This window comes from Amblyomma mixtum, chromosome 7, assembly GCF_055824585.1.
Source record: "Amblyomma mixtum isolate Tamu chromosome 7, ASM5582458v1, whole genome shotgun sequence".
NCBI classification, from domain to species: Eukaryota; Metazoa; Arthropoda; class Arachnida; order Ixodida; family Ixodidae; genus Amblyomma; species Amblyomma mixtum.
The window spans coordinates 9,464,107-9,487,562 of record NC_143018.1 but is presented as its reverse complement, the minus strand read 5'-3'; the positions used below and the strand labels follow the sequence as shown (position 1 = coordinate 9,487,562).

Genomic DNA, 23,456 nt, shown 5'->3' with positions numbered 1-23,456 from the left:
AAAAGGATCTGTAATTGTCACGACACAAATAACTGGCCTGCTGTTCCCTCTGTGTGAGTGATAACTTATCGCATGCGACAAGCTTTGTGACAGGTGCAGTCCGATTCTTGCTTTCCCTGAAATGTCTGCTGTACTGTTAGGTGTAGAAAAGAATTGCAGGAGAAGTTGCACCTTGACCGTCTTTTCGGTTTGCTGCAACTCTCGAAACGGAACCGAATAAAGTACACTATTCCTTTTCGCTCGTCATCTGCAATAGCCCCGCAGTTATCTGTGCGATTATTTTTTGCTCTAGTTACAGCGGCGGACAAGACCGAAATTGCCAAAAAGGAGGTTCAGGAGCGCACAGGCTGCAGTTGTGACTTTAGTACGGAATTTAATACGGCTACCGAACAGTAGGCGACGTTCACTCGGTAACGGCCTCGATGCGTTGTGCTGATCACGCCTTCAACTCTGCGCATCATCTCGCGGCCGTTATCACCATCGCCTCGGCCTGTTGTCGCGCGACGCTCCGTCGATAAGACGCGCGGGAGGCCGCACAGACAAGCACGGCGATCGTCTTCAGGCGCGTGCTGCAACATGCGGATCCCCGGCTGCCGAGTCATCCTGCGTCGCGGCTCGCGCTCGCTGTTCCAGCTTGCACCGCTGCAGCTACGCCGTGCCAGCAGCGACCAGGTGAGCAACACATCTCTGGCGGCCGATGTTGCGGTACAACAGAGTTCGGCCGATTACCCGTGAGGTCCTCGCGAACGCAGCCTCGACCTTGGCTCTCGGCACGAGCGCCGCGAAACCTGTGTGCGCGGTTGACCAGCGCGTAAACTGTCCGGCTGGCGCCGAACTCGCAAGTTGAGGCAATGGTTAGGACAGCAGGAGCGTGAGAACACTGCGCTACGTCTGCGCGTTACATGGCAAGGTGGCACGGTCCTGAACGAGGGACCGTGGATGCGGACGCTTGAGCAGAGGGCATAGGCGCGCCAGACTGCGTTTCGAAGAGCGCGCCCTGAATGCACTGGCCATGCAAGGGGTACGCGAATGTTCACCTGAAGAACGTTGCTAAACCGAAGCGCGCTGGGGGCAGCGCGTGTGACCTGCCTGTGTTCTAATCTTGGGGGCAAATGCGCGGAATAATCTGATACGACCCGCCGCGGTGGCTCAATGGTTAGCCCGTTCGCTACTGAGCTGGAGTTCCCGGGTTCGAACCCGGCCGCGTTTTGATGGAGGCGAAAGAACCCCAGGTGGTCGAAATTATTCCGGAGCCCTCCACTACGGCACCTCTTTCTTCCTTCCTTTTTTCACTCCCTCCTTAATCCCTTCCCTCGGGCGTCCACCATATGTCCACTGAGTTGCAAGACTGTTACTGCGCCATTTCCTTTCTTCAAAAACCACTTTTCAATTTTCAGATATGATGTGACCAATAGCTATGTAAAAGACCAATTAGCAAAAAATTTTTTTTTGTGGAACTGTAGATTGGGCTAGTTGATGCAGATTCATAATGGTGGTTCAACAGCGCAAACACACACGGACCAAGAAAGAGACAAGACACACAAACCAGCACTGTTCTTTCATTTTCTGTTCTAGGTTGTGCGCTTGCATATACTCAAAACGAAAAACCAGTTGTGAGCAGTTAAGAGATCGAGATGTAAGTGCTTTGGTTTATGGGGGTGTAAGTCCCGTCTCAAAGAGACTCGGGCTATATGAGGGAATTCAGCTGCAGTGCAGTGAAGGGCTCCGGAAATTTCGACCACCCGAGGTTCTTTAATGGGGTTCTTTAACGTGCACTGACATCACAGTACAGGGCCTCTAGAATTTCATACTACGCACTAATAGAGATTTGGCATATGCACAATATACCGGATAATAGAACTGCAAGCGAGGTAGCCGCAAAAGGAAGTTTGGTGCCACAAAAAGGTGCTTCTTTTAAGACCTTTGCATGTGCTACGTCAGTGTGCAAACCCATAGTGTTTCTTTCCTCCTCAAGAGCCCTCAAAAAGGTTTGAGTAAGTCAATGCAAGCACATTTCATGGAGGGGGTCTAGAAAAATCAAGTGGATTTGTGTGCATAATAGCACTTTTAACAATGCAACACATATGGGAGGAAAGACAGAACTCTACTTTTCCCCTGTGCATCGGAAGTTTTATGATTTGCTTTTCCCAGCACACATCCAGAAGTTTGAAATGCAGCTAAAGATATTTGACAATATTGTAGAAAATTGGGGACACAGTTAACACGAGGGCTCAGGAGGATGTAGCACTTTGGTTTGTAGGTATAATAGACCTTGTAGTGACCACACTTATTGTACCATGCACAGCAGGCCCTGCAACGGACAGCATTGTACGACTTCCACGTGAAGCATGGAGGCAAGATGGTTCCCTTTGCGGGCTATGCCATGCCTGTGCAGTACAGCAGCCTGGGTCTTGGCGCTTCACACCTGCACACGCGGCTCCACGCCAGCCTCTTCGACGTCTCACACATGCTGCAGAGCAAGGTGCACGGCCCAGACAGGGTGCGCTTTGTCGAGTCCCTTGTGGTCTCTGACATCGAAGGTGCCCACCTTTTATTTTCTAGTCTTTTTTTTTTTTTAAAGTGGTGCAGATCACTTTTACAGCAATGGAGATGTTACAATTTTTCCTTCTGCCAAATAGTGTGGCTGTATTTGGTCATTGAAGATAAAGAAGAGGACATCACAGAGATTGGAAAGGGGTAGGGAAATGTCGTTTACAGTGCTGTTAAAGGAGGGCATTGAAGGCGAAATCATAATGCAAAACAATGGACTAAATATCGAAAGACACAGCTGGGAATTTTTTTTTTGTCTTGTATTTGGCCTTTTGTTGTTATCATCTCACAATGTGAACTCAATTCATAGGTAGAAATGGCCTTAACCAAAGACCCTTCTGTATGAGATGGCAGCATATTTTTATTTTTGAGTAAGCTTGCAAGTTTTGTGATCATGTACACTGTATTGGACAAGCATCATTGCTGTATGTGCAGTCTCTGCGCAAAATATCAAATGTCAGCTTGAATGAATGAGCAGATTAGCCAGGGTGAGTATATCTCCCAGAATTGCTGATAGATTAAAGAAGAAAAGAATTTTTGTGATTGGCAACTTCACTGACTTTACAGGCCTGGTGGACGATTCGGGCACACTAACAGTGTACACCAACGAGAAAGGTGGCATCATTGATGACCTCATAGTGAACAAGACTCGGGATTTCCTTTACGTTGTTTCCAATGCTGGCTGCAGAGACAAGGACCTGGCCCATGTCAAGGTACGTGCTCTTGGTGTGGGAGATAGTAGATGGTAGTGCCAACCTTTAAAGGGACAACTCTGCCCTGTTTTTATTTCCGGTAAAAATAGATTCGATGACTCTTTTTGGCTTTTTTGGTGTTGGTGCTGTGGGAGGGCAGTTTGTCGCTGAGAAAATTAAACCTGAAAAATTTCCTGCCTCACGATTCAAACTCATGTTGCCAAGATTGAAAAGGACTTCATGGTCACTGTTTTGAAGTTAATGGTATTGTAGCCTAGCCTTGGGAATCTATGCGCAGAAAACCATCTTGTCACACCGCAGTTTGCTTGTGAAATCAGCCGGTAATGGCGATGCCTGCCTTTCATTCATTTCTTGACCTTTTCTAGCTCATAAAAGTTTCGTGTCCGGTTGTCTTGGTCTTTGTCATTATAATGTGATAGTCGATGAATAGAGCCCAACTTCTATTTGTCTCCAGCATCCCTATTCTTTCCATCACTCTGACTCTCTTCCACTGTGCTGCATAGTCACACATCCATATCTATAGCCCTCTCTAAAACCAACTTGCTTAATCTTCTTTTAAGGCGAAAGCCTTTAATGGCTCATCGTGTTAATGTCACTGTGAATTTTGATGAGTGTCCACCGTTACTGCGCAATTTCCTTTCCTCAAATACAATTTTCATTTTCTTCATTACTCTTTCACCCCACTTCCTCCCTTCCCCCTTCCTGTATGGTGCGGTTCAGGTATGACAGAGAATTACAGCGCCACTTCCTTTCCTCAAAAAGCATTGGGCTTTGAAGGGTGGTGGAGTTCTGTGGACTCCCTGGCAGCGCTACAACACACTGTCATGTTCCACTCCTAAAGGCAAAGATTAAGCGTCATTAATTGGCAGTTAATTAATGCACCAACAGAATGTGAAGTGAACGATCGTGTAGCAGAATGCAGCACTCAGGCTTTCGCCTTTCACCACTTTAGCCGCTGAAGTTCCTTGTAATTTTTTAATGAAGCTTTCCTGTTAATGCTTTTTAAGTTGCAAGCTGTGCATCTCTCACTTGCATACAAATGGGTCGATTGCACTCAAAAAGTCTCTAGGAATTGAATGACATATCACTCTCAAGCTATTTCAACCAATGGTTTTGTAGAAAAAAGGGGCGCACATTAGTACCAGTGACTTCATAAAAAGACCCCAAATGTCAGAAGTATTCATGCCGCAGTCTTTTGGACGTATACGGCAACTTGCATTAGAACTGAAAATTAGTTCAAGGATTATGAGGCGTGATGACTGGTGGAAAGCGCTTAAAAGCTCAACAGTTTTTCAATTTTTTTTTTTGCCCGCCAAGATGGGTTTCCTTGAACTGTACACCTACTCTTGTAAAAACACACAGAACACCAAAGAGGCCTAATTGCGAAAGATAAAAACACACTGACTGGTTTTTGTGATAGTTTGGTAGTATTCAGCACAGCACAGCGCAGCATTAAATCTCAAGCAATATATCCTGGATGCAGAGAAATGCATAAACTTTTGAGTTGAGCTGAGGAGTTGCTGTTGTAAGATGCTGGTATAAACTTTGGCAGGCTGTACCTAGATAGAAAAGCCAACATGGTAACATATTGCTGCCAACAGCTTAATGCACTCAGCTGTACTGACGATGCATTCTCTGAGGTGTTGTGATCCCGAAGCATTTCTTACACCAGCTTTACATCCCCTCATTCCTGTTTACACACTTACCCGCAGCCCCCTGCTTACGCCCTGTTTTACATCCTGTTGTACACCTTGTACACCACCCCATAACAACCTTGAAAAAATGTGAGCATTGAAAGCATTGGCATTATAAACATACTCATGCTTGTAGTACTGCTGTGCTTTCCTTCTGTGTGGCTGGAAATGCTCCCAGTGCTGTGGCCACTGGCTGGGCCACTTGTCTCAGTGGCACTGTTCATTGCTTGTGTTTTTTTTCTGTGTAAAATACTAGGCCACTTGGGAGCTTGAGGACAGAACTTATGCAAACAGCGCTAAAGTTGAGTGGCTTAACTTATTCATGAAGTTTGTTTGATTACTGATCCATCCATATTAGTAGTTAGGGGCATTGATTGTCATGGAATACATACAAAGGGGCATATGCAAAAAGCTTACATTGTCTAGCCAACAACACTGTTGAACTTGGAAATATGTCTGTGCAGTTATTCACTAGTAATGAAAAAGAACTGTATTCAAGCTTTATAGTTTTTGATGCGAGAATTTAATGCAGACATAACACCAAGCCAACAAGAAGGCAAGTGCATGAATTGTTCCACACGTGTCATCCTCATCTAGTCTTGTTTTGTGCTTTTTTTTATACTAGGCTGCAACTTGGCACCTTACATGTCACACAGATCCTCAGCCGGAAAAAAAATGTACTCACACTTCACAATAGGGATGTTGGTTTTACCGTGCAGGCCAAGTTGGCAGCTTTCCAGTCTTCAGGAGGCCAGGCCACTCTGGAGCTCATGGACTCCTGGTCTTTGCTGGCCATCCAGGGTGCGTCCCCCCCCCTCCCTCCCCCCTTTTGCGCAAATCCAGAGTGATCGTTTCTTCGGTTCAGGTTATCAGGAATGCTTGCATAATAGCAGAAAGAGGCATGTCTCAAAGGCTGCTCTGCACTTTGCTGATGCTTTGTCTTCATGAACAAGAAAAGAAAGTTTTGGCACAGTGTATGCCTGTGCACATTTCTTGTCATTTCCAGGAGGACGTGAGACAGAAAATGTAGACCTAAAGTGCAGCTAACGCAGAACAAAAGTATCGTGATGGTAATGCTTCTGATGATGATATGCTGTGAGCAGGGGTCGGACTATTTGGTTTAAACTGCGGGAAAAAAAATTATAAAAGTACGCCAAATTCAATTTTAGCAATTCTGTTTTAACCGGAAAAAGTTGGTATCCTTGACAGGCACGCTGCAGCTAGCTGGCTATTGAGTAGGAGTTACACTCAGTCAAAGGAGAAAATTAACAAAAACATGGAAGCCAGGGGTGTGGTGATACAGTTGTACTGTCAAATTAAATAGTGCAGTTGTACATTTTAAAGCAGTCACCATATACCTTACACTTCTTTGTAGGAACAGGAGGCTTGAACTCCTTGCCATCTGTTAGCAAAGCGCACATGTTTTCACCCACTTAGAGCAGTTACTTGGTTGAGTAGGTTTCGCCACTACACGTGAGGACACTGACACGAAACCGTAAGCATCAGAAAAAGTGACATGTTCTGGCTACCACAGTTGTGTGGCAGTTTTGTCGTTGTCATTCACGCGTGGACCGCCTGAGGACCCACGCTCTCACTCAACCCAGTACAACAACCCAACGATGACATGACATCCCATTTTTTTGGAAGTAAACCCCCCCCCCCCCCCCCCCTCTCTCGCTGAAGCCAGTGTAGCTACTGAGCGATGACATGAGAACCCTGTTTCTAGAAGTCGACTTCCACTTGTGTTTTGCAGCGAAAGCTGCTTTAGGTTTGGCTTAGGCATACAGCACTGCATTCTACCATGGAAGCTACAGTGTCGGTCCTCATTTGAATGGTTCAACTTTCACATTTTTCCACATGCAGCCAGCCATAGTCACTGCGTTTTAGGTTCCCATATATGTCTCATCGACTTGCCCACAGGCCTGCACTTTTACCAAGACAGAGGGTACAGAGACTCGTACAGTCACACTTGCGAACATGTGAGTGTGGCCGTAGAGTACACTGCCATCGTACATTGTGGAACAGAGTGATGTATGTGAATTCAAACACCCTGGATGCTTACTTCCATGACTGTACCATGGCTGTATGTAGATTGTGTATTCAGTGTTTGTAAATTTTGTTTTCTTGAGCTTCGAATTTCTTCATTGCCCTCTCTGTGGGGACTTTTGTAAGAGGCTCAACTGTTGAATGAATGAATGAATGAATGAATGAATGAATGCCATGACATCTGATTGTACACTGCACACACCATCCATCCTGCAGGGCCTGCGGCAGCTGAGCTGCTGCAGCCGCTTGTCGACTGCACGCTGGCATCCCTGCACTTCATGCGAGGGGCCACGGTGACCCTGGGCGGCATCTCGGGCTGCCGGATCACTCGCTGCGGATATACGGGAGAGGACGGCTTCGAGGTGCGCCAGATGGTGACAGCCATGGCTGCTGTTTTTATCTATACTCATTCTTGATTTTCAGTGGGCATGTTATGCATTCATTTGGCTTTCATGCTGTGTTCTGGACTTTTAATAATAACACACACCATGCACTTTGGCTGCGCCACAGGCCTTCATGCTTAAGCTCTGCAATAGAAAAAAATTCTGTAAAAATTCTTTAAAAGCTCTATTCTGAGGCTCTGTTGCACGCCTCTTAGATATTTTGTTTTTGTGCTTTCAAGTATAAAAATCTGCAACGCTTGTGTTATATGTCGGGCAGAGTTGTGAACTTGGTGAGAGCTGTGCTGCATGTGGATGCTGTTTACCTCTTTGTGGCTTCATGTGGCATTTGCAGACACCTCTGCCAGAAACACAGCCTCATTGCCCTCACAGCTTGCGTTGTGTTTTCTCTCACCCACTCCTAGTAGGAGAGCCAAGTGTGTTTGCGCTGTGCATTCCACTTCCAGCTTTTCCTCACTCGTGGACGGCTGACACCCATGTCTTGAGGGATGTCGCATATAGCAGCTCTTGCTGTAGTACCTGCATTTCGTTAGAGCAGCCTCTTTTTTGCATAAGCCCAGATGGCATAGTTGAGCATACGCTGTAATGCTTTTGTACCTGTGCAGCTATTGCACCTGTTGGTTATTTTCATGCAGTAACTGAAAACTGATAAGCTTTTGGTAAAGTGGTGCACTTGCTTCTATTGGTGCTTCTTGATACCTTTAAGCTCTCTGCAAACATGGGCTGAGGCACAAACTTGCGCCGTAGTAGAACTGATTTGAAGTGATTGTTTCTGCACTTGCAGTTCTCTAAGGTTCATTGTAACAGGTTGAACAGGTTCATTGTGACAGCTTGAACCGGCTCATTGCAATGACATCCCTGGCCATCAGTTCACCACAGGCGTTCTCTTGTGCTGCAGTTGTCAGTGCCTAGTGCTGACGTGACCTCACTGGCCGAAGAGCTGTTGTCGAGATCGGGCGGACGGCTTCAGCTGGCAGGGCTTGGTGCTCGCGACTCCCTCCGCATTGAGGCGGGCCTCTGCCTCTACGGTCAGGACATCGATGAGGAGACAACCCCCGTTGAGGCAGGCCTCACCTTTACCATTGGTGAGCATGAAGAGACGTGGTGCTGCACTCTGCATTGTGCACTAAACCTAAGTCGGCAGTTCCCTGCTGCGAGTGTGGTGCATCATCATCATCATCATCATCAGCCTGACTACACCCACTGCAGGGCAAAGGCCTCTCCCATGTCTCTCCAATTAACCCTCTCCTTTGTCAGTTGCCGCCACTGTATCCCCGCAAACTTAGGGAATTTCAGGAAATTTTAAGAATAATTTTTTTTTTTTACAGTTTCTGGACTTTCTAAAAAAGTTCAATGGAAAAGGGGAAATAAATAGGCATTTCACAGCCTGCTTTAGAGAATTATCAGTTACAGCGTGGAACATCACTCCTGGAGTGAAGAAGTGATCTGTGGGAGGTCTCTTGGAGGAAATGTAGAGACAAAGGCTTACCCGATGCAGAATAATTGTAACCATTAGTGAGATTTGTTTGTGGCCACCAGTGCAACTTGTTTTATGGGTGTACGCAGAAGCACAGTTCAAGAGATATTGCATCATTTCATTTTTATCATCCATTCCTGTGCTGGGTGGCTACTATGCAACACTGGGCCGGTAAATAATTGCTCTTGAAATATGTAAATCCCTAGTGCAATTCATTTGCTGTATAGCCAGCCATCATCATCATCATCTTTACTACGCCCGCTGCAGGGCAAAAACCTCTCGGCCCTCTCATCTCTCTGCAATTAATCCGGTGCTGTGCCAGTCGCCACCTTATTCCCAGAAACTTCCTAATCTCATCCACCCAACTTTCTGCCGCCAGTGCTTGTACTCAGGTGTACTTGCAGACTGCTCTCATCGTAGTCGGACGTAGTACATCTTTGAGCATGATCCACTCACAGAGCATTTGAGAGCCGATTTTTAGGATGTGGTGCTTTGGCCTGCATGCTGTTATTTTCAAATAGTCTTAGAGCTCTCTTATCCAGTCAGGACTAAGGACAGCAACAAATAGTCCCTGAAATATATGAGCAGTATTGTAACTGTTTATCAAACAAGCATTACAGTAATTGAAAAGGTGCGGCGTTTTGAAAGTACAGTGAGCATTTCATTCGCTGATTGAATTAGCGGAGAAAGTCCGTGCAAACACAGCGCTGCAGAGGCTTGCTGAAAAGTGGTGCGTCACCATTCGTAAACATGGCATCCGCCGAGCCAGCCGAGTCTCTTGCGCACAGCAGCTGGGCCCTGGTGCTCTTTCCTTCTCAGTGATGGAGCCACCAGTCGTGGGGTGAGGGGCACAGAGGGACACGGTATGCCCTTCTAATTGGCTGAGATCACCGCAGCTTTCATAGCGCTGCAAACGATTTGTGAAGTAGAGTATAGGTACCATGTGCTTGCATGTTCGGGGAAATATGTCAAGCTGTTGTACTAGTTAACAGGCTAGTTGTGTACGTTTGACGCGGTGGGCACACCATTACCATAAATTCACTTGGCCAAACACGACGACTCGTGCAGGCAAGCGCAGGCGGCAGCTGGCAGACTTTCCCGGGGCACCTGTCATCTTGGACCAGTTGAAGCAGAAGCCCAGTAGACGGCGCGTGGGCCTTGTGGCCACAACTGCAGGACCACCTGCACGCTGTAAGTGCCTAGCTCTAGCTGAGCCTCTACTCGGTCTGTGCAACACGTTTCCTTGAGCTCACTGCTTTGACCAATGTCACTGTGTTTGTGTGTTACACTTAATGCACGACACCGGTCATGACTGCGTCCAATTTTCGTTTTTGTGAAAATTATTCTGTAGCCCTTTTGGTTATGTTGATGTTTGTCCTGAAGCAGAATATGCATTTATTATTGTCGAGAAAATACTGTTTGAAAATTTTCCTGCCACTGAAATCAAACTCATGGCATCAAGACCGAATAGGACTTGGTGATCACTGTTAGGAAGTGAAGAGTGGTGTAACCTAAAAAAATGTCTTGGAGCACAACAGTTTGCTAGGGAAAATGGCCAGTGGTGACAACACCTGTACATCATTTTTTTTTTCCTTTTCTTAACCTGCACAAGCTCCGTTATCAGTGAAAATAATGTCTTTGTCATCAGAACGTGGTTATGTGTCAATACAGGCCAACTTCACTTTGTCCTTGGTGTCCCATTAAACTTAATGTGGTGGATTTTAATTGAATCCCTGGATTTGGCAGCAATTCTTGTTGTGCTGGACAGGTTGCAATGCAAGAGGGGTGCCGTTTGTTGCACGGAATGTGTACGGTAGTCTGCCTCTATGGCCCTTTTTAAGTTCTATGCTGAAGAAAAAATTCCGTAAGCCTAATCTAGAGCGTGAGCACAGTGTTGCCTTTCATCTGTGACTGCGCTAGGCCGGGGTGGTGGTTGCCACCCCGCAAATTCACCAGGGCACAGAGAAAATTGTCGAAAGCTTCTCAGGCCCTGAAGAGAGACAGTTCCCGATAATGCTGCTCGTAAAGGCCTCTTTGCTACTAAACAAGAGTGTGATCTCGCTGTTCCAATTTGTTTATTTCATTTATTTTATGAGATTTAATTTGCGCCCCCCCCCCCCCCCATTGTTTCTTTCTTGCACCATCCCACTACGAATTTTCACGTGACGCCCCTGCTTTTCACATTACAGTCACGAGTACCATCTCTTGCAAAAGTTCCCAGGGCACCATGCTGGTGTCCATGGCGAGAGTTTGGCAATGGTGGCAAACTCTTCCTTGTGATCTTTGACTTGACCATTGACTAGTCACTGCATCTCTCTGCTGCCCAAGAGCTTTTGCTATGCCCATACTTTAGACTGGGATGGCCATTGTTCTTTTGCATGCCAGCAGCTTTTGCCTACTGCTGTGAAAACCCCCTCTGTTGTAATAGGCAGTTGTAACGAGCAGTGTGCCTAACAGTAGCTTGCAGAACAGTTGAATCACATGCTGCAGCATCCTATTCTCTTACCTGATGCCAATTTGAACTCTACTGAAGCCTCGATTGAACTAGCAGGTTCATTGCAAGTTCTGGTATTGAAGGAGAATCTTGCTTACCTGAAACCTTCTTCCTCGGTGTACCGTACAGCGTTTCCTCGAATTAGTGTTCTTTGCAGCATGTCTGTGCTGATTAGTGGTCAGCTCTTCTACATGGCTGGGTAGAAGGAGCCAGTGTTTATTAATGTTTAGCATATTTAATGTGTTTTTAATCAGAATGTCTTGGTCCTCCCCTATGCAATACCCTTCCTGTAAGGGCCTTTAGGAATAATGTGAATAAAGTAAGGAACTGACCACTGGTTACTACACCTGTGCAACACGAGATTCAGCGACAGGTATTCCCAGTTCACAATGCGTTGTTCGCTTTGCCACCAAGGGGCGCCCTCTATGTGCCGAGGCGAGAACGGCACAAGCACAAGTTAATGCTGCTGCACACACAGGAAGCTACAAATCCATAGTGTGGCAAGCAGTGCCCCTCCACTGTGCTTCTAGTTTCTCCTTCGTGTTATTACGCAGACACCGCTGAACTGGGAAGCAGCCTCAACTATAGTGAGCTATACCCTAACAGCAGTCGCTGTCAAACAAACGCTTACCGAGAGATTGTTGCCCACACGCAGGTGGTGCTGTGGTGTACGACTCGACGGGCTCGCAGAAACTGGGCCAGGTGACCAGTGGGATTCCCTCACCGAGCTTGGGCTCAAACATCGCCATGGCATACGTGCCACGTGAGCACAGTGCTGTCGGCACCAATGTGCAACTTGAGGTGCGTGGTCGCCGCATCGAAGCCACTGTGACGCGTATGCCATTCGTGCCCAGCCACTACTACACGGGATAAATAAAGTTGTGAAATGTAACGGCTATTCGAGTAAGGTGCCATCTGGCTGAAGAAAGAAGAGTCTTTACAGGCTTAAAGGGATACTGAAGCAAAATCTGAAAATTGAACAAAAACGCTGAAAATAGATTCTCGGAATGTGATTACACCAAAATCTAGTCGTCATTGCGCGTATTTTTCAGCGGATGGTTTTATTTTCGATGTTTCATGAGCGCGCGCCAAGCCCTCCCGGCCGGCGCGAGGTGAAGAGCGTGACGTCATAGCACCCTCCCGCGGCGACAAATATGGCGGCGCCTTTCGATGCATGAAACCTCGCTTCAGACTGGTTGCGTCATTGTTACTGGCTTCTTCAGCGCGTTCAGTGGCCATAAATGGGCCACCGATCTTTTGCTTCGTCTCCTGTCGCCCATAAGAAAACTTACGAGTAATAAATTTGCTTTATTTTTTATTTAGAGTGACGATTCTGTCCCCTTTAGGCTAAGAGGGGGTGCCGGTTTGTTGACAACAATGCTTCCCCTCCTAACCACCAGATGGCGCCACTAGTCTGAACATCGTCGCGCTTCTGTTTTAAAAGTGAGAATGTTCTAAATGGCGTAAGGTCCGGAAAAAGTAGCTGCATTTAGCGGACTTAAGCGTGCATACGGTTATGGTTTGTAGACAGCATCGATTAACATTTTGACATATCTTTGTACGCCATGAGCATGCCATGAGCAGACGACAGACATGGAAAAGCCGCGAGTAGCGATGGCAATCGTGCTTCTGCTGGAACGGTGGGCGCGCGGGTGTAATGACGTTTAGTCGTAGCTTCCTCAGGCGGCCACCAGGTGCAACGATACGGCAATAAATCGCGAAAAAAAGTGCGTTTGTTATCCGCCTTTTTCGCTAAAATGCTTGTCATATTTATCAATTTTAGCAGTCAAGCTCTTGTTTACATGGAAAAGAGCAGCTCCAAAAGTTTGGTTCAGTATCCCTTAAAGGAATAGCTTTTTTTAACGCCGTAGCATTAAAGGCCCCATACCCAAAAAAGCAGGTATCAGGGCTGTGAGCGAAAAATACGTAGGGTGGCCGAAGTAGCCACCCACCGCAGAAGCAACCTAGGTCACGTGACCTCGTGGCATCATCACAACCTGCCCATGGGATTGTGAGCAAACTGACCACTGTGGCAGGTGGCAGTTAAATTAATGACTGGACAAGAGAGGTTGCTCGGGAACAGCAACTTGGGCCACACAAGCCCCACCGATGGCAGCACCTGCCATCGCAGGGCAGTAGTGCGAAGACTCCCAGGAACCTATGAATATTAAGTTGAGAATGACAGATTCCGCATATATGAGCACTAACTCATTAACGCTATTGCATCATATCCTTAACGTGGAGCTTAAGTGTCCCCTCAAATTTTTCTTTTTTTAGAAAGAATAAGACGTTAGTATACGTGGATTACCATGCAGGATTTCCCAAAGCTGGTAATTTTTTTTCCCCATGTTTCAGTTTCAACACTCAAATGCTGGCTGTGATATACGAAATAGATTGAGGTCATGCGAGGCATACAAAAACTGCAGTATAATAACAGCCTGTCTGTTAGTTGTCATTCTGGCTCTAGGGTCAGGCTTACACAAGAGTTGAAACGATTTAAACTGATTAAGTAGCGATTGTATTGCAGCTTTTGTACACCTCTCATGACCCCCAATCTTCCTGTACATCATAGCTACTGTTCGGATGCTGAAACTGAAGCACAAGAGAAAAAAAAATAATTTACCAGCTGTAGATAAATTGCAAATAGCGATTCATGTTTGCTGATGCCTCACCTATCGAAAGAACATGCAACCATACTAGGTGCCTTTTAATCTTTTTACCTCCTTGGTTTAAAGTGCTTTAAAGCAATTGATTTTTGCAAGAAGGCTGAGCAAAATGCACAAGTTCAGAAGCATCAACCGGTGGGCAAGTTGATTCACCTTTTTTTTTTTAAACAAAGCGCACACAATGGTATGCAAGACGAAACAGACACTGACACAGTGTCAGTGTCTTTTGTCCTGTGTGCTGTTTTGCACGCTTTGTTTCAAGAAATGCACGAGTTCAGCTAGCTGGTTGGTTTCTCTACCTTGCAGTGTAATGTTTAAGAGAATTAGTTACTCTAGAAAAAGTTTTAATGGTTTTGCCCAAAACGATACTCACTCAGTTCATGATCATTGTAAAGGCACAGTGATATGTGTGCTTAGACTTAGTCAGGAACAAAATTCCATGTTTTCTTTAATAAACAGGTAACGCTCAAACAAAGTAAACTTGATCATGCAACAAGAAATAGACATCTCCATTGCTAAGTCCAGCAACGAACTCTTATTCTGAAAGACCTCATGCTCAGACTTGAGTCTTTTATCTTTCTAAAAATTCTTTAATACTGCTAAACATTTTCTTACAGACTTGAGAACAACAATACTAGTACATGAACATTGCAAAGAGACATTCGAAAAATGCATGGCCAGCATGTGATATGTACTATCAAATGTTTAAGATGCAAAAACGTCACTCGCTGCTAGATGCAAAGTTTTTTACAAGCTGATTCATTGCCAGAAAGTTCATGTAAGTGAAATTTTCTCATAACAAAACAGGCACCAACATCAAAAGACCATTTCGTCTAAACACAAAGAAATTAGGAGAGAGTGTCTGGATTTGATTTTAACACCACTTCAGAAACCTGCAAAATGGACACCATTTCAGATCTCACTTGAATCTGCCTTTCAGCCTCCGGTAATTAATGTCTGACATTTCTCAGCCAGCCAATACTTGCGTTCACACCACTCGTAACAGACTGATTCTGATAAAGACAGCAGTTTGATAAAGCCTAGAGAAATGTTGTAACAAAAAATGAATTACAAATTCAGAACATCCCAAAATTTGGGTGGTTAATTTCTGCAAATTTTAGTGCTTCACATCGCCCTGCCATCCTTAAACCACCTATTTTTTTTTTTTCATAGTGTACTGAAAGGTACTTGATTCGTGATGTTTCAAGACCATTTTAAGATTGGTGCCTACGTAAATGTTACCGAATTTCTGATAACGCATTCAAGTAACATGGCATTTCACAGCTTGCCCCTCTTGGTGACCACAGTGGAAGAAACAATTGTTGTGTGCCTGTGGCGACTTGTGCCACGAGGAGAATTAATGTTTAATTCGTACCGTGAGCCAGACAGCTCAAAGTTTGCATGAACTCGTGAGCGGAAGTGAAACAGAGTGGCACCTTTAATGTCGTGGTGTAATATTAACGCTTTCTAAGACCGACTGAGGAAGAATTTTCTTTTTTTTTAAGCTTCGGTGCATTCTAAAGCAGGTATTCACCGGCTGTGTTAGGGACACGCAGAGACAGAGTACCAACTGCACAAGACAGGCTATCGTAATCCAGACAACTATTAGATCACAATTTTAGCTTTAAGCTATCGCAGACTTAATAAATAAATGTTGCAGAGTACAATCTCATCTCACAAACTGTCTATTTCTTCAGTAAAGCGGCCCCCGCTCGTGTGGCTGCAGAAGTCGGGGCCATGTAAGATCATTGGGCCTGAACAAAGTACGAGGCCCCAAAGGAAGTCTCCGGCATGCACTGCAGAAGGGAAGGAGGAAGAAAAAGTGCATGGTTTATTGGTCGTCGCCGCTCGAATCGCCCGACAGGCCCGTCGACTGTCCCGTGACGCGGCAGCGGTGCAAAATGGCATTCTCAAAGGCCTTCTTGACGGCCTTGCGCTCGGCGGGCTTCTTGGACTCCACCAGCTTCGCCTTGTCTCTGGCTGTGTCGACACCCAGCGGCTCGAGCTTGTTTCTCGGCAGCCACTGCCTGCACACGCCATTCAGGAAATTTCATCATGAGCCCGACTACAGATGTGGAACGGAAAAGAAAACCTACCAGGCGATCTAAAAGTAACAAGAAAAGTACAAATTCAATATAATCTGAAATGTGTAGACCATGGCACAGTGCAGTTTTCGCAAAGATGTGCAGAAAGACAGGATTTTTTTTTTATGGAAAATTTTATCAACAGAACACTTTATAAGCAACCACCATATAGCACTGTAGCAGTCCCAAAGCCACCAGCTGCTGGCAAGTTTAACTACTCTGGCAATAACATTTTTCAGCATTAAAAAAAGCATACATACCAAGCCATTCTGTGCACATTAGTGGAAACCTTGTAATTTTTACTACTTCTGTCACTTTTGGGTCACCTGGTGGCTTTCTATGGCTTTCTAAAAATATTCTAAGTGCCCCGCTGCAGTGGCTCAGTGGTTACGGCGCTCGACTGCTGACCCGAAAGACGCGGATTCGATCCCAGCCGTGGCGGCTGAATTTCGATGGAGGCGAAATTCTAGAGGCCCGTGTACTGTGCGATGTCAGTGCACGTTAAAGAACCCCAGGTGGTCGAAATTATCCAGAGCCCTTCACTACAAAGTCCCTCATAGCCTGAGTCGCTTTGGGACATTAAACCCCAATAAACCAAACCAAAAATATTTTAAGAGAAATTTTTCCCAACTCTGGGAGGTCAATATCCTCCTACAGCTACTGCTCTGGCAGCAGCCAGGCTGAACAGGGTCGCACCCAGTCTCGCAGAGGAGCGAAGTTTTGGGGCCTCACCACGTCCGCTTGGTGTCGAAGAACAGCACGAGATAGACGGGCTCCGGGTGGTTGGCGCGCAGGCCCAGTACCTCTTCGGGGGGCACGGGGATGGGCACGCCGTTCTGCGTGAAGCCGCCGCGCGGCATCTCGGGGTTGATGATGAGCGCTGGGTACCACGGGTAGCCACGGCACTTGGCCCACACCAGGTCCAGGGGCTCCAGTGGAATCTCCGGCCGCGCAGGCCCTGCAGGGTCATTAGCATTGGCATCCCGTGTGCGCTCCTGTCTTGCATGCATCTCGTGAGCTGTTCGTCCATTCCTCCCTTTTGAGTCTCTGCTTCCTTTAGTGTCGTTTGACTTCAATGAGGAACCAGCTGATTGAAATGCTACACTCCTAAAACATCGTGCAAGATTCCCAAGGCAGTGAGTGTTACCTGTGCAGAGCTAGATTGGTCCCAGCTGAGAAAAATGACAATGCCCTATGGTAGTATTAGAGAAGTGGCACTCCCACTATTAGGAACATGCAAATGTTGTTCTTCAAATCTCAGCTGTGCACCTGCTTGCAATTTCGCAAGAAATGTTGACAACTGGCAGTACCAGCTGCAGCTATGACCAGGCAAAGGTATGCACAGCTGCTGGTAGCTTGGCATAATGGGTGCCTGTCTGCCAGGTAGTAGTAGACGCTGTGATGGCTCAGTGGGTACGGCATTCTTATCACTGAGCAAGTCATATCATAAGCCTGACTAAGCCCACTGCAGGACAAAGGCCTCCCCCATATCTCTACAATTAACCCTGTCCTGTGCCAGCCACCTTATCCCTGCAAACTTAATCTCCTTCGGCCACATCACTTTCTGCCGCCCACTGCTATGCTTGCCTTCTCTTGGAATCCACTCCGTTACCCTTCGCATTACATGCCCTGCCCAAGCCCATTTCTTCCTTCTCAATTCGACTAGGACGTCATCAACCAGCGTTTGTTCCCTCACCCACTCTGCCCACTTCCTGCCTCTTCACCTTACACCTATCATCTTCCTAGCCACAGCTCACTGCATTGTCCTCAATTTAAGTTGAACCCTTTTCGTTAGCCTACATCTTTCAGTCTCATAGGCAAGTACAGCGCAAGTGCGTGGGCTAAAAATTACTGGCTATTGTCACTACACCTCAATGACGAAGAAATACAAGAAGCCTCTCAACTAATATCCCAGTGCATAGAGAAGAAAGTTCAAACATGATCCCATGATCCAGAGCCCTTCACAATGACATGACTCAAAAGCCAGGATGCAGCTTAGGCATAGAATAACATTTTTAATGCAGGAATGCACTGTACAGCTTGCATGCCATACTTTCGAGGACTAAATTTCAAGTTAGGAGTGCAACGCTGATGTAGAAGATTTGTATATTTATATTTATTGGCTGTACAGGTGATCGATATCACCCAGGTGAGCTTGTAAGAAGGGGAAGTGACAGATAACAAACAAGAAGAAAAGAACCAAGAGAATATCGATAGAAGAATATGTACAGGGCGAAAACGTTTGCAGTGGCTGCACCCGGCCTGTCTCACTGCAAATTCTTCAAGAGTCTAGCGAGACTGACCGGGTGCCTCGTCAGGTTCGGTGGCTTCGTCCGAAGAACTGCTCGATGCCGACTCGGAAGACTCGCTCGACGACTCCCGATCCGAGTCACTGCCTTGCTCGTCTGCGCGCACACACACACAAGCAATAACACACAGCTCAGCCAGAACATTCCCACTTCAGCAGCAGAAGCGGGAAGCGAAGAAATTTCATATCTCCTGCATCCACATTTGTGCAAGTGATATGAACACTGTAAATCCTCGATAACAGTTACACCTCGCTGATATGTTCCCGGTTCATACTGAGACCAACTGAGACCAATAAAAATGTCCTACGGAGTTACACTATCTTTCTTCCGATTCATACGATTTCCTGGCTACAACGTTCAAGGGATAAGTTTAATAAAGATGCATGTGTTTTTGTTCTCAAGCAATGTTAAAAATTTGCAACAAATCCTGGTCGTATAATACCTTTAGTACTGCCAAATGCACCTGTGCAAAAACATATAAGCTGGTATATGGCAGCAGTCACCCGCCAAGGTGGCTTCTTTGCAGTGCCTTGGTGCAAAGGGGCAATGCATAAAAAAAATTGGTGGGGGCTTAGCTTTGGTTAAGCCTGGTAGGTTGCGAAAGTGCGCAGCGCCTCCAACTGAAGGAACGCAGTGCCCCGCGTCTACAGGTCAAGCGTGGCTACCGGCTTTTTGAGGAAAGGAAATGGCGCAGTAATTCTCTGTCACAGGAAGGGAGGAACGTTGGCGTGATTGCTACTGAAAGAAAGAGAACTTGTAGAATGTGCCAGGCTCCCCATTCTGCGGCGCCTATCTTGCCTTTCTCTTTCTTCATCTGTTTCCTCGGCACGGCATGCCGGCGCCGGCGTTTGCGCGCAGCACATCGCTGCCTTGTACAACTCCTCAGACAAGACTTAAGCGGAGCGCGCCTGCGGCACCCTCACGCGGCGGGCCGAGGAGGCCGTCACGTGGTAGCCGCCGCGCCGAGCAAAGGAACGACTACGGCCGAAGAGACGAGTTGGGGCCCCTGCTCTCCTCTGGTCGTGAAGTCAAGCTGTCACGTGGTCGTGCCACGTGACAGCGAAGGAAGGACCTCCGCCGACGGCAGAAAAGTGCTAGCAATATTGCTTTCGCAATAAAAGTAATGCATTGCCATACGAGCGGGTCATTACTGTCGTGGGAATGGGATATAAAGAGAAACACAACAATTTCACCGGAGCGCTGACTAACAGGGCGAAGCATACAAGAACTACATGGATGCGCTTACATACAAGTGTGCCGAGTCCTGGGAACACAGAATAACAACAGTCAGCCGCGCGGCGACTTCCCCGCAGTGCATTCGTACAAGGGGGTGAAGCATGCATAAACAAGAAAGAAACCCCGCTAATTTTGCCATTATCGTAGACTGACCGAATGTGTTGCGACATTTCTTCCGGGCCTTGAGTAACACAAATAAGGAAGCTGCTCAGACATTTGAATAGAAATGCTAATAGAGATTTTTACGAAGTAAAAAATGTCAATAAATGCCAAATGCCTTTGTACCTCATTCAACTGATCCGCGCTGTGCCCGCTGTGGCACAGTGGAAACTCTACGCTACATCTTTGTAGAGTGCCCTGTTCTCAGTGCTGAATGCGCTACCCTTTGCCGAGGGTATCGCAACCTCAAAACTTCATGTGGGTCCCTTGAGGAAACTTCTACTCCCACCTGACCCGGCTTTCGCCGTGCCCTCAAGCTACTTCTGGCTTACACTGAGGCAGTGAATGTGCGCACATTGCTCTGACTGTGCATGCTTCACCCCCCTGCCCTTCCCTTTCCCTCTTACCCAACTGACCCCCCTCCTCTCCTCTGTCCTTTTAATCCCATTCCTATGCATAGCGCTGCTGAGGTGATCTCTTCAATGGAGACAGTTACAGCACTATGCACCCCTCTCTTCATCATCCCATAATGATAATCACTACACACATCTTTGAAAACTGGATGGTTTGGATCAACCGTTTTCCAGTTAATATAGTATTTTTATGCATTTTTTTATATAAACCAGGTTTTACTGCACAAGGCACAATATCCACAAATGTGGACACCATAGAAAGGCTCTGAAATGTGTACAACTTTCTGCAGAACCATTTCAAGCTAGGCATGAACACAAAAGTGACATATCTCTGCATTTTATGGAAGTTTTGGTGTGGCTCTGGTCAGTACACATTTTCTTTTGCTTGATGTGCAAGCTCGACCACTTTGAAATGCTTAAAATGCCCCGATTCATTTACATAATGATGTATAATAACAGAAGTATATAAAAATAATACTTATTGAGACCCTGAAATCGGTCATGATTCACAATGTGGAGATATGAGCTCACAACAGAAATTGCATAATTAATCATGTGCAAGGATGGGAATTTTTTCTGTCAAATTTTTGCTTGCTTCTTAGAAGAAACTGAGAATGTTACCCACTGGACTACATCATGATTAGCAGGGACATAGACTGCAGCTACTCACAGGACCGGTACACCTTGAAGCTGTCCGTCTGTGGTGGGAAACAGCCGAGCGGACCCGGAGAGCTGCCCTGGCTCGCCGATCGTCCGCGCTTCCGGGGTCCTGCACGCCGAGACGCGCGGCACGCTGCTGCCAGTGTTCGCACACCATAAACAAACATCGCAGTACAGGCAGAGAATATGAGAGCGCTCACTCTGAACTACCACACTGATCCAAGAGTAATAGAAAAAGTAAAAATTCAAGTTTTAAACGTAAGGAGGGCAGCACAATGCAGTTTTCACAGAAAGACATGGTTTTTTTTTTTAATAACGAAAAAAGTTGCCAGAATAGTTACATTTGCCATTGTCTATAGCTTTCAAATAACTGAAATTTTAATTTTTCCAATACTTTCAGATCTCCTGGTACATTTTTTTCAGAAAATAGGTGCGCTTGTTGACCACAGACACAAAACAAAAGTACAAACTACAAAATAGAACAATGCAAGTAGGTTAATGGCTATCACATCACATGGCCAAGTAGTGTAAAAAAAGCCGAAATTCATTTTGCAGTGAGTGGATTTTTTTACGTCCATCTTAGAATACAGTGTTGGGTATTGACTTCCGTGTGGTATGAAGTGGTAACATGCCCTACCCATGCCCACTTCTTCCCGATTTCGACTAGTATGTCATTAACTTGTGTTTGTTTTCTGACCCACTCTACTCCTTTCCTGTCTCTTAAAAACGCACTTATCATTTTCCTTGCCATACTCCGCTGCATTGTCCTGAGATTAATTTCAAGCCTCTTCATTAACCTTCAAGTTTTTCCCCCATGGGTAAGTAAAGGAAACGTGAAACTGCTATACACTTTCCTTTTGAAGTCAAGAACTGCTACTGCCAGTATGTAAGGGAATAAGCATTAAATGAATGATTGTTCCATGATTATGTCTGAGAAGCACACTTTTTTCTGTTTTCAAACTAGTGTTCCTCTAGACATATACAGTGAACAGGTAAAAAATGGTAAAGTAGTTCGATATAGCCAAAATTCATAACACAAAATTTCAACAGTTCATGCAGGAGGACCACAATTTAGTCAGTGAAAAAAAGGCAACTGGAGAAGACCTTTGATTAAGGCAACCGGAAAAGAGCTTTTCCAAAGATGGCGATTGCGAAGGCCACAATAAATTGAGCGCCAAACGCCAGCTAGGTAAGCTTCCCTGTACAGCACCGACAGGTCAAACACCAGCTAGGGTGGTTTTCCCGCACTAAAGCAGTGTCGCGTGAAAAATGGGACGCCAAAACAAGAGCTACCGCCACTTTCATCACCTCCGCGACAGTTGACGTGAGCACACGATGGCTACTGGAAGGATACAACCAACCTGCTGGTTCCGGGGCACTATCCACTGGTGCGAGAGGCCTGAACAGGTGCCGGCCGCCTGACTATCAACTGTTTACTCCGCTATACCTTTCATATGGCTGTTGGCAAGTGCGAGATGAAACGTGAAAACCGTGGCACGAAAGCTTGCCGTACCGCCGTTAGTCACTTGTGTAGTGAGGGAGAGCCTGCCATAGGGCACTGCTCGGCAGTTCGATATATCCATGTTGTAGCAAACCGCGTTCGATATACGAAGTAAGAATTGCGTGTGTTATTAGAAATATTTGGTTTGGTTGGTTTTATGGGGTTTAACGTCCCAAAGCGACTAAGGCTGTGAGAGATGCCGTAGTGGAGGGCTCCGGAAATTTCGACCACCTGGGGTTCTTTAACGTGCACTGACATCGCACAGTACACGGGCCTCTAGAATTTCTCCTCCAAAGAAATTACAGCCGCCGCGGCCGGGATCGAACCCGCGTCTTTCGGGTCCGCAGCCGAGCACCATAACCACTGAGCCACCGCAGGAACAGTTCAATATAGCCAGAAATTTATATCCGTGGTCATTATATCAAGGTTTGATTGCCCTATATACGAATTACCCTATATCGGAGTAAAAAGGGCATAAGATCTTCTAGTGCACTCCCTTTTTGGGGGCACAGTATTCTGCTTGAGCCCTGGGGTAGATTTCCATCACTAAAAAAAACAAAAAAAAAATTGGAGGGGACACTTAAACTTCACCTTAAGGGTATGACGCGACAGTGCAATGGGTTAGTTCTCAGATATGCAGAGAGGATCATTCTCTACGTTCATATGCCCCTGGGAGTCCTCGTATCCCTCCTGGAGCAGTGATTAACCCTTTCACTGTCACGGACGTACCGGTACGTTTTCGCGCTTCCCCCCCACAGTGTCACTGACGTACCGGTACGTTCTCTATCGTGCGTTCAAAATTTCGCGCTTGAGCACAAGGCTGACACTCTTGGACTAGCTGCGCCATCTGTTGAATCTTTCTACAAGTTCGTATTTTCGCCCCTTACTGTTTTGGTACGTGTATTGAAGAGTACGGAGCAACTGCCATCCCACCCCTCTCTCTTTGCTGAATGGCACGATCGCTCCGCGTTCGCCGGATCATGACGCGGGCATGTGGTTATGGGTCCAAGGGTTGTTCTGCCATCTGCCACTGTTTTGCAGGTTTTTATTTTT

At 46.3% G+C, this 23,456-nt stretch overlaps 2 protein-coding genes across 9 annotated transcripts in view; one reads left to right on the top strand and one right to left on the bottom strand.

Annotated features, from left to right (window-relative positions):
* Positions 1 to 324: 324 nt before the first annotated feature.
* On the top strand, positions 325 to 19,570 carry LOC149334943 (aminomethyltransferase, mitochondrial). 4 transcript variants are annotated; one of them, XM_089551610.1, is made up of 9 exons: positions 330 to 672; positions 2,306 to 2,540; positions 3,118 to 3,263; positions 5,677 to 5,758; positions 7,220 to 7,365; positions 8,303 to 8,489; positions 9,950 to 10,072; positions 12,031 to 12,176; positions 19,293 to 19,570. In XM_089551610.1, the coding sequence occupies exons 1-9, from the start codon at positions 577 to 579 to the stop codon at positions 19,329 to 19,331; spliced, it is 1,200 nt and encodes a 399-aa protein (XP_089407736.1). In that variant the 5' UTR covers positions 330 to 576; the 3' UTR covers positions 19,332 to 19,570. The 4 variants fall into 4 exon arrangements, with proteins under 4 accessions (XP_089407735.1, XP_089407736.1, XP_089407734.1 ...); XM_089551611.1 differs by lacking the exon at positions 19,293 to 19,570 and adding an exon at positions 15,739 to 16,664 and having other exon boundaries at positions 333 to 672; XM_089551609.1 differs by lacking the exon at positions 19,293 to 19,570 and having other exon boundaries at positions 325 to 672; positions 2,309 to 2,540; positions 12,031 to 12,271.
* The window catches only part of Br140 (bromodomain-containing protein 140), a 22,047-nt gene continuing 14,411 nt past the window's right edge, over positions 15,821 to 23,456 (bottom strand). For 3 of the 5 annotated variants that reach the window (XM_089551603.1, XM_089551606.1, XM_089551607.1), the window contains exons 9-12: positions 20,913 to 21,038; positions 18,429 to 18,530; positions 16,858 to 17,083; positions 15,821 to 16,068 (exon numbers count right to left, since the gene is read on the bottom strand). In XM_089551603.1, the coding sequence (XP_089407729.1) occupies positions 15,873 to 16,068; positions 16,858 to 17,083; positions 18,429 to 18,530; positions 20,913 to 21,038 (650 nt within the window). In that variant the 3' untranslated portion in view covers positions 15,821 to 15,872. The remainder of the gene's footprint in view (positions 16,069 to 16,857; positions 17,084 to 18,428; positions 18,531 to 20,912; positions 21,039 to 23,456) is intronic. The other 2 variants (XM_089551604.1, XM_089551605.1) reach the window with 2 other exon arrangements.